This window comes from Euleptes europaea, chromosome 15 (assembly GCF_029931775.1).
Source record: "Euleptes europaea isolate rEulEur1 chromosome 15, rEulEur1.hap1, whole genome shotgun sequence".
Lineage (NCBI taxonomy): Eukaryota > Metazoa > Chordata > Lepidosauria > Squamata > Sphaerodactylidae > Euleptes > Euleptes europaea.
In genome coordinates this window covers 17,795,222-17,808,619 of record NC_079326.1, presented here as the reverse complement: position 1 = coordinate 17,808,619, position 13,398 = coordinate 17,795,222, and the positions used below count along the sequence as shown (strand labels likewise).

The 13,398-nt window shown below is 41.1% G+C and overlaps 1 protein-coding gene across 1 annotated transcript in view; it reads left to right on the top strand.

Annotated features, from left to right (window-relative positions):
• NCKAP5 (NCK associated protein 5) overlaps positions 1–9,134 on the top strand; it is a 649,908-nt gene extending 640,774 nt beyond the window's left edge. The window contains exon 19 of the mRNA XM_056861323.1: positions 8,810–9,134. Coding sequence (XP_056717301.1) covers positions 8,810–9,091 — 282 coding nt within the window. The 3' untranslated portion in view covers positions 9,092–9,134. The remainder of the gene's footprint in view (positions 1–8,809) is intronic.
• The last annotated feature ends 4,264 nt before the right edge of the window (positions 9,135–13,398 follow it).

The following is a 13,398-nucleotide window of genomic DNA, read 5'->3' as shown; positions in this document are numbered from 1 at the left end:
TTTTATTTTCATATAGGGACCCCACCGTTACCACCATCTATGAAAACATTTCTATATTCAGGGTAGTCCCATACATGTAGCTAGCTGCTCTTTTACGAACAATAGAAATCTTCCCACTAATACCAAAGTTGTAAGAGGTAATCATAGCTTTTACAATGATAATGGGCAAATTTATTTTAGGCACTCCTAATCTTTGTCTTTCAGTTAATTAAACAAAAATACTGCAAGATTCGAGAAAAAATCTTTTTTGAAGGATTCAAAATATATAGAAAAGAAAATGTGATGGAAGCGTAAGAAAAAAGTGAAAGTATACAAGGCAACAATTGAAATAAATTCTTATGCAAGTATGTGCTTGTGAGGTCCATAAAAATGCAATTGTTGCTTCATTCCATTAACGTCAGACATGGACAGTTCACTATCAGTAGCCTTTATTCAGAATATATCTTTACAAGGAGGCAGAGATGTAATTGAGTTTGTTTAGACTTATAATTAATATCCTTTTAATAACCATCTGTTAAGTTTTGCACATGTATATTAAGAATTGTATTGCATAACACCTTAACCTGGTGGTAGTGAGATTCATGTGTTAATCTATTCCACAAATAAATTTGTCTTGAAGATTAAGCCAAAGGGAGGTCTTCCTACATTGTCAGGTGAATATATCAGCAGCAATATTTCATGGTCCTGTTTTTAATCCTTCCAGTGTATATGATCATTGGAAATTTTTCCAAGGTCAAAGAATTCACGAACTGAAAAATTAGGTATTATCTAAGATAAAAATAGTACATGGACAACATTTCAAATAGGAACAGCAAAATATTTACATTTTCCATTCCAACATTATTTGTGTTGCAGCAATGAGAAAATTCAGATTCTCTGAATGGTGCAACCCTGCCCAATAAATATACACCACCTATCATAAATCAGACATTTTGCTGATCACTATCACCCATCACCATCTTCTCGGGATTCTTTCAGCTTCTTTGTTTCCATCCAGTCTTCCACTTATTCTAGATACTGGTTCAGAATGTCCACTTACCTCCCTACAGTTAGATGGAAATGAGATACAGAGTCATATAAATCACTTCTGTGCCTTTCAGAATCTTCTTCTTTAGTACTTTTATCCCAATAACAACCAGGAAGAGTATTGTCATTAACAGAAAGAATAATGTTGATGGCAGTATGACTTAATCCAAAACCCATTACAGGCAGCAAGTAAACTCCCATTGACTTTGGATTAAACATTTAATCCTTTGCTAATTGTTTTCACTACTGGACATTTTGGCTTAATTTGGTTCATTGAATTAGCATCATAGAATTTGACCTGTACATTTCACCTCATTTATAATTTTCATATTTATATTTTATTTGCTAATATTTAATTGCTAATTGAAATGTTGTACTGTCACTACAGAAATATATACAAATGTTTAAATCAACAGGCTTTTTCCTTTGTATTGGAGACTGCCGCTCAGTTCAGGCTAAAGGTGAAAGCGCCATGGCTGCCTTTTTTGCAGCTGTTTTCCAAAGATCTGTCATCAGGTTTTTGGGATCCCACAGATACGATTCCTTTGACTCTCCATTTGGGAATATGTACCATTGATGCATATGTAAACGCCATAGTCCTATGGCAAGTCATTGGAGAAAGCATAAAAAAGTCTGGGGGAGAAAGCATAAAAAAGCAAGTACAAGATTATGTGTAAAGTGCCGTCAACGCTCAGCAGATTTATGGCAACCCAATAGGGTTTTCAAGGCAAGAGACTAAAAGAGGTGGTTTGCCGTTGTCTTCCTCCACATAGTGACCTTGGTAGTCCTTGGTGGTCTCCCATCCAAATACTAGCCAGGACCGACCCTTCTGAGATCTGATGAGATCAGGCTAGCCTGGGCCATCCAGGTCAGGGCAGGTACAAGATTGCAGTCCATATATTTATTTATTTATATACCAGTGGTTCCCAACGTGGGGCACATGCCCCACAGGGGGGCAATTTGATTTTTAAGGGGGGAAATTTGAGAATGAGTTATTAACAGTGAATTTTTTTCATTTCTTATGGTTCTAGGGGCCTCATATACAGTATATAAATATATATTGTGACATACACATTTTAAAAATTAAAATCAGAATGTACGGCGGTCACCTGGTGACAATGTCACGGGGGGGGGGGGCAACCGGATTTTAGAGATGGTTAGGGGAGGCATGGCCAAAGAAAGGTTGGGAACCACTGATATATACACTTATTTATTAAATCCTTTCAGAGTAAACCACCCCATATACACAGTCTGCTTAGTAAATGTAGTGATGTAATGTCACCCCATGGGTCAGTAATGACCCAATGCTTTTAACTTCAGAGTATTTTATTTGCTTACCTCATTTACACCCTGACTTTCTCTCTAAAGGGGACCTAAAGCAACATACAGTTTCCCTCTCCTCTGTTTTATCCTCACACTAACCCAGTGAAGTAGGTTAAGCTTGGAGTGTGTGACTGGCCCAAGGTCTCCCAGCAAGTTTCCATGCCAGAGTAGAATATCTGCAAATGCCATATCCAAAGACAGCTTTTGATGTTCCCAAAGATTTTTCTTTTCTTTTGGTTTTTTAAACACACTATAAACTTTTTAAAATATTAGGTCAGGTTACTAGATTTCTGCCTGGGAGACATTGGCTCCAATAATAAATCTGGTATAGACTAATCAGATGGCCTTGAAATAAATCATTCTCACTTAGTCTATAGTATAGGATTAATAGTGGCATGCCACTTATGAAAAAAGACTGTAGACCAGTGCTAAGCCACCTTATATGAATGATTAATCACTGTAATAATTTTTAAATTATTTCTTTCTATTCATTTATTTACTTCATTTGCTGTCCACTTTTCTCATAGTCAAGGTGGACTATAAAAATTAACAGCCAACCATACATAATGTAAAAAGTATTCAGAAGCTTCCAGGAAACATTAAAAACTACATCAATATACCCTTTCATGTCTATGCCATGTATTCAAATACTAATGTACCACTGACAATCATTAGGGCTTGTTCAAATGGTTTCGCGTTCTGTTACCAGGCCATAGGATATGGATTAAGACACAAAACTGATGTGATGGCCATGCAGCTGAGCTGAGGCCCAGCATTATTGCCATTGCAGCAACAGTTTTTAGAGGAGCAACTGTGTCAATGGGCGAAAATGCACAGTCGCTTTAGCCTCCTTTATTCCCAGTTTCAGCCAGGATTCAGCCAGGATCGAACGCACGTTTGGCGAAACGCATGTGTTCAATCCTGGCTGAATCAGGGAATAAAGGAGGCTAAAGCGACCATGCGTTTTCGTCCAATGTTTCTCCTGGGGGGAAAACACAGTAATTTGCCATACAAAAATACTAACAGGCAATGGTGGGTGGAGGGCAGCAGAACAGAACCAAAGCTAGGGCCTCTGCAGGCCCAGAATTCACCATGATTGCTTTTTCAGATGACAGCTAGCTAGATATGTACAACTGGGTTGCCAGTGACATATTCACAAGCTGAACTATTTTTTTTTAATGCCAGGTCTGAGATAGCTACAAGTGCACAAGAAGCTTTCCGGGTACTGTTTCTGCTGCAGTCACTCTGCACCCTCAAAAGCAGCTCTTGGGGCTTAATAGCCATTCCAGATCAACATGCCATGGGTTGCAGAGGGGAAAGGAACTCAGCAGACCAAAGTGCGTACACGCAAAAGTGGTTTCAAGTTGTTCATTGGGCTCTTTAGATCCAGGCTTTGAAAGATAAAAAGAATAATCTGAAACTTTTGGCTGAGTGCAAAAGTCACCCCCCAAGTTGTCTGTCAGGGGGAAAAAACCTTCTTGTTTTGATGATATTGAGGGATGACTTTTTCTGTGTAAAGCTTGCAAAAGGCTGCAGTTCTCAAATCATTTTTTCTCAGAATAGCTCCGTTTCAACACATCAACACAACAGGTTACTGTTGCAAGAAGAACTAAGACCTTTTCCAAGCAAACTAGATGATCAACTGTATATTTTTATTTGATTACAACCATAACGCTTTGATCCTATGCACTTTGAGCATGATTCATTGTCTTATGAGGTTTTCTCCATAAAGACAATTGCTCTCTTCTTCCTCCCTTCTACTCACTCAGGCATTCTCTCCCCTTTATTTATCAGAGTATTCCCATTGTGGAGAAATGCCTTCCACCCAGGCATTCACCCCAATATTACATTCATTGTGACTACATTCTGTCCAGGTTCAGAAGCCCAGCAGCAAACTCAGCTGACAAGGGAGTTGGGGAAAGGAGACTTCAAGCTCCCAGCATGGAGCACACTAGCTCTTAGCTATGCTAAGGGAACTGACCAAAGCAGGACAATGGCTACTAATTCACACCCTGTTGCCAAGTTACACCAAAAGGGCTTCCTCAGGAGGTGGGGAGCGCTCCTTCTCTGGAGGTTTTTAAGAAGAGGTTGGATGGCCATCTGTCAACAATGCTGATTCTATGATCTTACGCAGATGATGAAAGGGAGGGCATCTTGGCCATCTTCTGGACATGGAGTGGGGGTCACTGGGGGTGTAGGGGGGAGGTGGTTGTGGGTTTCCTGCATTGTGCAGGGGGTTGGACTAGATGACCCTGGTGGTCCCTTCCAACTCTATGATTCTATGAAAAGGGGAAAGAGACTGCTAACAGCCAAATGGCTAGAAATTAAACTCTTTCTTTTGGGACAGGAAGATCCAACTGACCCTCAGGTGGTATGGATTCCCCCAAAGTAGATTATAAAATTCCCAGGACAAGAGGAAAGAATCTCTCTTCCATTTGATCAGCTCCTTGGAGTGGCACAAGCCATGATAGACTCAACTTTGGCCTAAACTTTGTCCACAAGGCAGGGGACAACAGAGAGGAGTCCAGCCTGGAGATTTAAAGTAATTATGAACTCTAACTTACTAGAACTTCAAGCTAGCCTAAATAAAACATCAATTAGGAAGTGCCTAGAGAAGGGAGAAGGACTGAGCATTTTCACCTTTTCTTTACTTCTTTGCTCAGCCCAAAAACTTTGAACAGAACATATGTATTCTTTCTTATATTTTGAACTTCCTAAGTCTGATCTCCCTGACCCTGGCTAGTATTTGGATGGGAGACCTCCAATGAATACCAGGGTCATGGCAAACCACCTCCAACGTCTCTTGCCTTGAAAACCCTATGGGGTCACCACAAGTCAGCTGTGACTTGACATCAAAAAAAAGAGTCTGATCTCTGTAAACTCGCCACAACTATTCAGCCTTGCTATCTAAAGAGTAGTAAGGGGGAAGGGCAGCAAAGGAGTCCTGGAGCACTCTAGCTCAGAATCGCAAAATCACAACAGAGCTCCTGTTCACAAGCGTGATAGAAGTGTAATGAGAGATTCCCTCCCACATCCTATTAGAGGATCTGTACTAAACAATTTTTAAGACTTTGCCTATGCAAAACTGATTGGCAACAAGAGTTCTCCAGGATTTATGTTATTAAAGGTGATTTACAACCTTTAACTCTGATAATACAAAAGAGTAGGGGGGTAGAGTTTGGTTCTTTGAACTATTAACCAGCAAACCAGACAGAAGACCTCTAGACATTTTTGTCTTTTATTGAAAAAAGATATTTTTTTAAATTGAGCAAGACAGGGAAAAAATAGGCATGAAAAAGTTAACCCTACCATTAGTATGAAGATAAATGCTAAAATTACCAAAGTTCCTAGCATTGCTTAATCATATTATAGCAAGTAATAGTTTTAAAAAGCAAATCAGTTTGCAGCTTTTGTCTCAATACTTTTAGGGATTATAAAAAAGTCCAAATTACCCCAAAATCTCATATATTCTTCTTCTGAGACTTCCAGCCAGATAAATATGATTTGCTTGTCACAGGTATGCATATTTATAGAAAAAATGTCAATCTTATATGTCTCTAAGTCTGATCTATTATAATCACGTGATGATATCTAGATATTGGATTAGTTATAACTAAATATGAGATAATCAACATACGTGCAAATAAGCCAATCAGCATGTGCATATCAGATACATCTGATATAGGAAGATAAGGACAATCTCAACTCTTAACCTGTATTAAAAAGCAATCAATCTAACTTTTTTCTGTAACTTTTCCAACTAACTGTCCAATGAAGGTAGCTCTAAGCAACAGAGTTCATTGACAGTTGAAAAGTGTGTGATCTCTCAGTCCACTTGCAAACTAAGTAAGAAAAGAGTGGAGCAGCAACTAGGCAGGGCCTCTACATAGCAATGCAGTTACAGAGTGTTAGATATATGATTCTGTTTCACTCTGTCCGCACTCCCCCCCCCCTCAAAAAAAAGCAAGAGGGACAGAGGGGGCCGGTCTGAGAATCTGCCCAACCAACGGGGGTGTCCAAAGCAGTGAGGCAGAAGTGGCCCAGTCGCATCAGCTGAGGCGGCTCCTAGCAGGCGGAGGTGGCACCGGGTCGGCATCCTCCCATTTCCCGCAGCCACTGCTGCCTCTGAAGGGCCGATCATGGCCAAGAGCCACAATGGCGAAGCAGCAGGAGGGTTGTGTCGGTATCTGTGAGTGAAATGGCGGCGCCAACTGACACAATACTCTGACATGGATATTTCCCCCCCTTACTGCACTTCCCCTGGAGATTGCCTGGAGATTTCCCCCACCGCCTGCCTGCTTATTTGTGGGTTCCTTAGGGGCTGTCCCTGTTTCCAGTTTTCACAAAGCACTGCCCGCTGTTCCCTGCACACACAGGAAACACAGCAATCAGGACCCCTGCTGATCAACATGGAGGGATGCTCCTATGTTGTGCGGACACACACAAAATACAATGTTTCATTAAACGCTACAAAAATTAGTGTAGAGCTGGCCAATGTTTGACTTCACTGGGGTAAAAGTGCTTTAGATCTATTAAATCTAGGTGAGTTGTATTGAGTTGTGAACAGAAGAGCATCATTTTTTTCTGAGTATTGCAATATGTCTAACAATTGAAATTTTGTGAAAGTAGCACACATAGTAGCACAAGCCCTGAAAAGTATGTTGAGTCTGGATTTACTAATGGATCCAAACAGACGTGTAAAGCTTCCAGATTTGAGCATCCTAATCTTCAAAGCATTCCTTTATTGCAATATCTTTTCTTCTTTGATATGCTATGTATTACATTCTCAGTGCTATACTCTGGATGATCCTAAATCAGCCATTTCACTTGCCATCTAAACACAAAGTAACAGTGTTTGTTCTTGGACTGCCAATAGTTTATTGATCTGTTCATTTCTGCCTGGCACTAATACTGAAAATGAGGAATGAGTGTACTTTTACCATGTGAATAGCACACCTCGTTTAACAATGGATGTTGCAAAAACCTTGGGATATCTCTCAAGCTCTTAATATGGTCGATGTTATCAAATATTTCTTTGATGATATTATCTGGAACATGAGATGGAATCGTAAGACAAAAAGAATAGAAAGCTCAGAGAAAACCAGGTCAGTTTAGTTGAACTCCTCCCTAAAAACAACTGATAAAAAGTATTCTGCAAACAAAGACATTAAATTGGTCTTGTACAATCCAACTATGCATTTTTATATAATATGCCAATACATTGTTCCAGTGCTTCATTTTGTGTAATTTCCACAGATTATAACACTTCTAAGAGTAGACCTAGCCAATATCTGATTGATTCTGTTCTGTGGGATTGGACTAGCTCACTGTAATTTCCTCTCTTGTTGCTTTCATTTCTATTAGAGAGGCTTTAGTTCTTGAAAATCAATAGACTTACACATGCAAAATGAGAGGGGTGGTGGGTTTTTTTTTTAACTGTTGGCATTGTATAGAATAAATGTTGTTTGCATTAAATCCATGCACTATGGTTTGGGTTCCTTCCTTATGCCAGGTCCTACTAAGATTGTAAATACATAGCTTATAAATACTGATGGTATATTAGTTCATACTGATGTTATATTAATTCATACATTTAACTGGATAGCAGAAGTTATTTCCATAGATATTCTGTAGATATATATATTACTCTTCTTCTTCTTCTGTATAAACAATGCTAAACAGAAGTGCACCTTTTTATTACATTGAAGACAGTTAGTTTAGAAGGGTGTAACTCTGGCAAGGATTGCATTAGACTTTCCTTCTCTATGCAATAGTATGTTTTCCTCTTCAGTTTGCATGTAACTGCAGCAAACAAAGAAATAGGGAAGGGAAGGTATTTCACAATTCACTGGCTAAATACTGATCCTACCAAACTGGAATGGGTACAGTTCAGAGAAAGTTCGGCATAGTTATTGAAATCTATGAGACTTGTCGGTGTTTTAAATCCTACTGATTCTATTATTACTAACACATAGCTCACTTGATTCTTATTTCATCAAATACCACTCCTGTAATTATGACCACCCTAAGCCTTGAAGATAGGGTGAGGTGCAGACCAAGTCAAGTAAATAATGGTCAGCCTCCTTGATCATTATCAGTTCTCCTTAAATAATACTTACTGAATAATAAAAATTACTCTGCAGAGCCTGGAGATATTTTGTACATACAAATTTCAAAATCAGCTGCTTAAAATGTAAATGGCACTTAACTGTTTTGCAAATTGAGTCCTCTTTGCCTGAGCAGAAGAATCATTAAAGCTATGATTTATCCTAAAATGGACTTTATTATTGCATTTAATTATAATGGAGGAATAAGCTCAAAAGCAGTTAACAATATACTGTTTTACTAGTTTGAACCTTGGACAGGCAGTAATTGACTAGTTAAAGTATAGATAACTATTTTTGTTTCTTGAAGTAGTGTGTCTCTAATTCTCCTCCCCCTCCCTCTTAAACTGTTTCAGAAATTGAAGCAACCTGAGGAAACAAAGGAAGATCCAGAGAAGAGGCTCGCTAAAATTTCCCTAGAGTCGCTCAATAAATTTAACCGCAGCAGCAGCTTTTTATTGGAAAAAGAGAAGAACGGTCTGAGCGAGGTTGAAGGACAAAAAGAAGAAAATGGCATGAATGAAGACATTTCTCTAAATAGTTCCGACCGTCATGGAATAGACCACTTAGAATCTTTGAGTGATTCTTTATATGATAGCTTCTCATCCTGTGCAAGCCAAGGCTCGAATGATGTATAAAGACTCTCTACGATGAGCTTTGAGTTGAGCACTTAAGCAACGGAAGAACTAACTAACTAAGGAAGAGTGGTTGAAAATATTCAAAAATTAATTGCAAAGACTCACAATAGGATATATCTGGATGTATTCATATAGAGCAATAACAAAAAGAGAGTCCTGAGTTATAATTGAAGGACTGAAAGTTCCGCATGGACAATGCAGTTACCTTTTTATTTAAAAAAAACCCCAGTCTTAACTTTGCACTTTTATGAATACTTTGTACAGAAGTTGTAAAAAGTACACGGTGGTGGAGAAAATTATATTTGTAGAAAAACATGACAGCAATAAATGCAACATTGGTGCCATGCTATTGAAATGACAGGTTACTAACTTTAAATATTGATGTTAATATTAACAAAGTTAGTGATTTTTTTTTTGTAAAATAAAAATTTATAAACATTCTAGTCTTACAACTGTATGCAGAAAAACTGCTTTAACACAAACTTGAGCTTGCCAAATTTGTCTATAATGACTCTCCTGGCACTATGTTGTACAACATACAGTTTTTTTAAAAAAAATATAAATATAAGTGCAGTTTTGAAAGCAAGTTTCTTTATGGACCCATATATTTCTGATAATATAACTTGGACAAAACTCCCAAGCTACGTCCTGCTTCCCATTTATCTACCATGAATATGTGTTGTGTTAATTTTCTTTTGATCTGATTTCATTTGAACTCTGTTGATCTGGGAAACATAAAAAAAGATGCAATTTAGATTTGTAATTCACACTTAAAAATTAAGAAAAGGTTGGTGCTAGCAAACAAATTTGTGGGCTTTTTTCTACAAAGTGTTTATATGTAAGGGAAAAGTCTATTTCAAAGACGGAGTGTATTTTTTCTAGATGTGGAGTATTTATATCAACTTTTGTACAGCAATCTGTAAGCTAGCTATATTTGGGATACTTCTAGCCCCCTTCGCAATATCTGTAGCACATTTTTTTTTGTCTGTATGATATTGTATTATCAGTGTTACTTTGTTAATACTTTCGTGCAATGTTACATTTCATGTTGTTTTAAATAATGCTGTTGAGGTGGAATTTCATTGTCCTTGACTTTTATGTACTTTGTTTTGGAATTTGTTTCTGAATAAAAGTCATATCACATCTGGATATCGAAAAATGAAATATATACACATCGATACATGGTAAAGGGGGAAGAGGTTCATTTGTGCGAAACACAAGGAAATATGCACGGGTCTGTATAAAATACAAAGGTAGCAGGAAATAAATCTAGCAATGTTTCTATAGAAAGGGAAGCAGAAACGTGGAAATGTTTACACCTGAGCTAATACTCAAGCTGTTCCCCTTCTCCAATAGAGTAGCCTTGTACGGGTCATGAATTATATGTGGACAGATAGGATACAAATCTGTCAAATGAATGTGCTACATGGCAACTAAAAAGTAATTCCAGCTTAATTCAAAGCTCTCACTCTTTCTGCGAGACAAGATGAAGAGTGATGAAAAGCCAAGAGTGTAAGCTCTTGGGAGAGGAAGCTGAAGGAAGTCGCCAAGGAGGTGGGGCTGAGTTGTAATGGAACAGCCCCAGCAGAGCCATAACTGGGGGGGGGGGAGAGCAGCCCCCCATGGCATACAGAGAGGGGGGGCAGAACCCCTTCTGCCCGGCCCACTCCTCTGGTAGGGGGTGAGAACGCACGGTGGCCTTAGCCTCCTTTATTCCCGGTTTCAGCCAGGATCGAAGGCACGTCCGGCGAAACGCATGAGTTCGATCCTGGCTGAATCCTGGCTGAAAGAGGGAATAAAGGAGGCTAAAGCGACCGTGCGTTTTCACCCCTAGGAGTCCTCGAGAAAGGACTGGCGCCCAGATCTACCTTCAAATCACATTGCCTCTTGCCCTGAATCCTCTTTCTTCCATTTGTATTACTTTATTCTCTGCAGTAGTAGAAAAGGGAAAGAGTCCAGTAGCACCTTAAAGACTAACAAGAATATTTTTAGTAGAAAAGGGCAAGAGTCCAGTAGCACCTTAAAGACTAACAAAAATATTTTCTGGTAGGGTATGAGCTTTCGTGAGCCACAGCTCACTTCTTCAGGTATCTTCAGGGTCTCGGAACCTAATTAATTAGGTTTTGGGGGGGCGGAGCCTGAGGAGGGCGGGGTTCGGGGCGGGACTTCGATGCCGTGGAGTCCAATGGCCCAAGCGGCCCTTTTCTCCCGCTGAACTGAATTCTCATTGGCTGGGTGGGGAGTCGATTGCAATAGCAGGAGAGCTCCTGCTAGTGCCTGGAGGCTACCAATAAACAGAAGCACGTGGCTCTGAAATTACAAATAACTCAAATACAGTGATATAAGATACTGCAATCTTCACTCACCAACAGGACATCGCAACAATTTTGCACAGACGGGAAATGAAACTAATTTTTTCTTTTTAAAATTATGGCCATTTATTCATGGGAGGTTTTGCATTGGGTTTGCCACTCTTTAGATGCACTTTTCCCCCATCCGTATTCTCAAAACTCAACAATAAGCCGCCCTGCAGAGTTTTGAGAATTCAGATGGGAAAAATGTGCATCTAGAGAGTGACAAATCCAATGCAAAACCTTCCATGAGTAAATGGCCTATGTCCCCTGCAGGACTCAATCATGAATTTGATTTGGCGACCTTATTTTCAGCATAGGTTGGTTGTTAATTGAGCGTGCCTGGAGGTTGGCAACCCTACACGAGGCCCCTCCTGCTTCCCCAGCGAGAGCGGGCGGGAAGGGGCTCTCCGGCCGGGAAGCAAAAGCCCCGCAGTCGCGCCTGGCCGCGCAGCAGCGCCCTCCCGGACCCAAGAGCGCGAGCAGCCTCGCTGTTATGTATGTACATGGTTGGGTGGATCCGCAGGAGGAACCTTAGGAGCTTGAGTCCCTGACGAAGGCTCCCAAGCCTGCATACCCTATTGGCCACCGCCGGCCATCGCGGGCGAATGCTATTGCCCCTAAGCCAGGACACACCATTGGTACTCCGGGTTGTTCCCCCCCTATCATGGATCGGGGGGCGTGGCCGCGGGTGACCAGGGGGACATATAAGCAGGGCCAGGTCGTTCTGTTTCCAGTTCAGTTCTGTTCGTTGCTGGAATCAATAAAGCTCTCCGTCTCGATGCCCGGGCATTGCCTGTTGGCAGAGGCCCGGCTTGGCGCGAGGGAGGCGCGCCGCAGGGACCCCGAGGACGGTGGGGCCGCCCTCTGCTCCGGAGTGTATTTTTTCTAGGTGTGGAGTATTTATGTCAACTTTAGTACAGCAATCTGTAAGCTAGCTATATTTGGGATACTTCTAGCCCCCTTCGCAATATCTGTAGCACATTTTTTTTGTTTGTTGGTCGGTATGATATTGTATTATCAGGGTTACAGTGTTACACTTCAGTAGAAAAGGGCAAAGAGTCCAGTAGCACCTTAAAGGCTAACAAAAATATTTTCTGGTAGTGTTACACTTTGTTACACGGACGCCTGCTTAAAGCAGACATTTTTCCAAGCCCCGCTCCAGCGCAGGGCCAGTGCGCTTCGGAGACCCGGCTGGTGTAGTGGTTGAGAGCGGTGGTTTGGAGCGGTGGGCTCTGATCTGCAGAACCGGGTTCAATCCTCCTCTCCTCCATGTGAACGGCAGAGGCCAATCTGGGGAACTGGATTTGTTTCCCTGCTCCTCCTACACACGAAACCAGCTGGGTGACCTTGGGCTAGTCACGTTCTCTCCGCCCCACCTACCTCACAGGGTGTCTGTTGTGGGGAGGGGAAGGTGATTGGAAGCCGGTTTGATTCTGCCTTAAGTGGTAGAGAAAGTTGGCATATAAAAACCAACTCTTCTTCTTCTCTTAAAAGCTGGAGGGCCTGCTCTGACTCTCTACTAAGGGCCAGAGGTTTACCCAGGCAAATAAGGTTTACGGAGGTTCAGCGTCACCATGCACAGCACAGCTGAGGAACAAGCCAGATCCAGCCCTTCTATACCGTAGGCAGTTCATGAGAGGGAGGGCATCTTGGTCATCTTCTGGGCATGGAATAGGGGGTCACTGGGGGTGTTGGGGGTAGGTAGTTGTGAATTTCCTGCATCGTGCAGGGGGTTGGACTAGATGACCCTGGTGGTCCCTCCCAACTCTCTGATTCTAGGGCTCAACCTGTGCCGGCAATCATCCCACCACCCAGCCAGACCAAGCAAGGTTAGCAATTTGGCAGACGGGAGCCAGATGGCTGTCTAGCCTGCCCTCTTCGGGAAGAAAAGTTAGAAGGATGGGAGCTTCAAAGCACAGAAAGAAAACAGCCCCTTAAAAACAAAATGTGTCC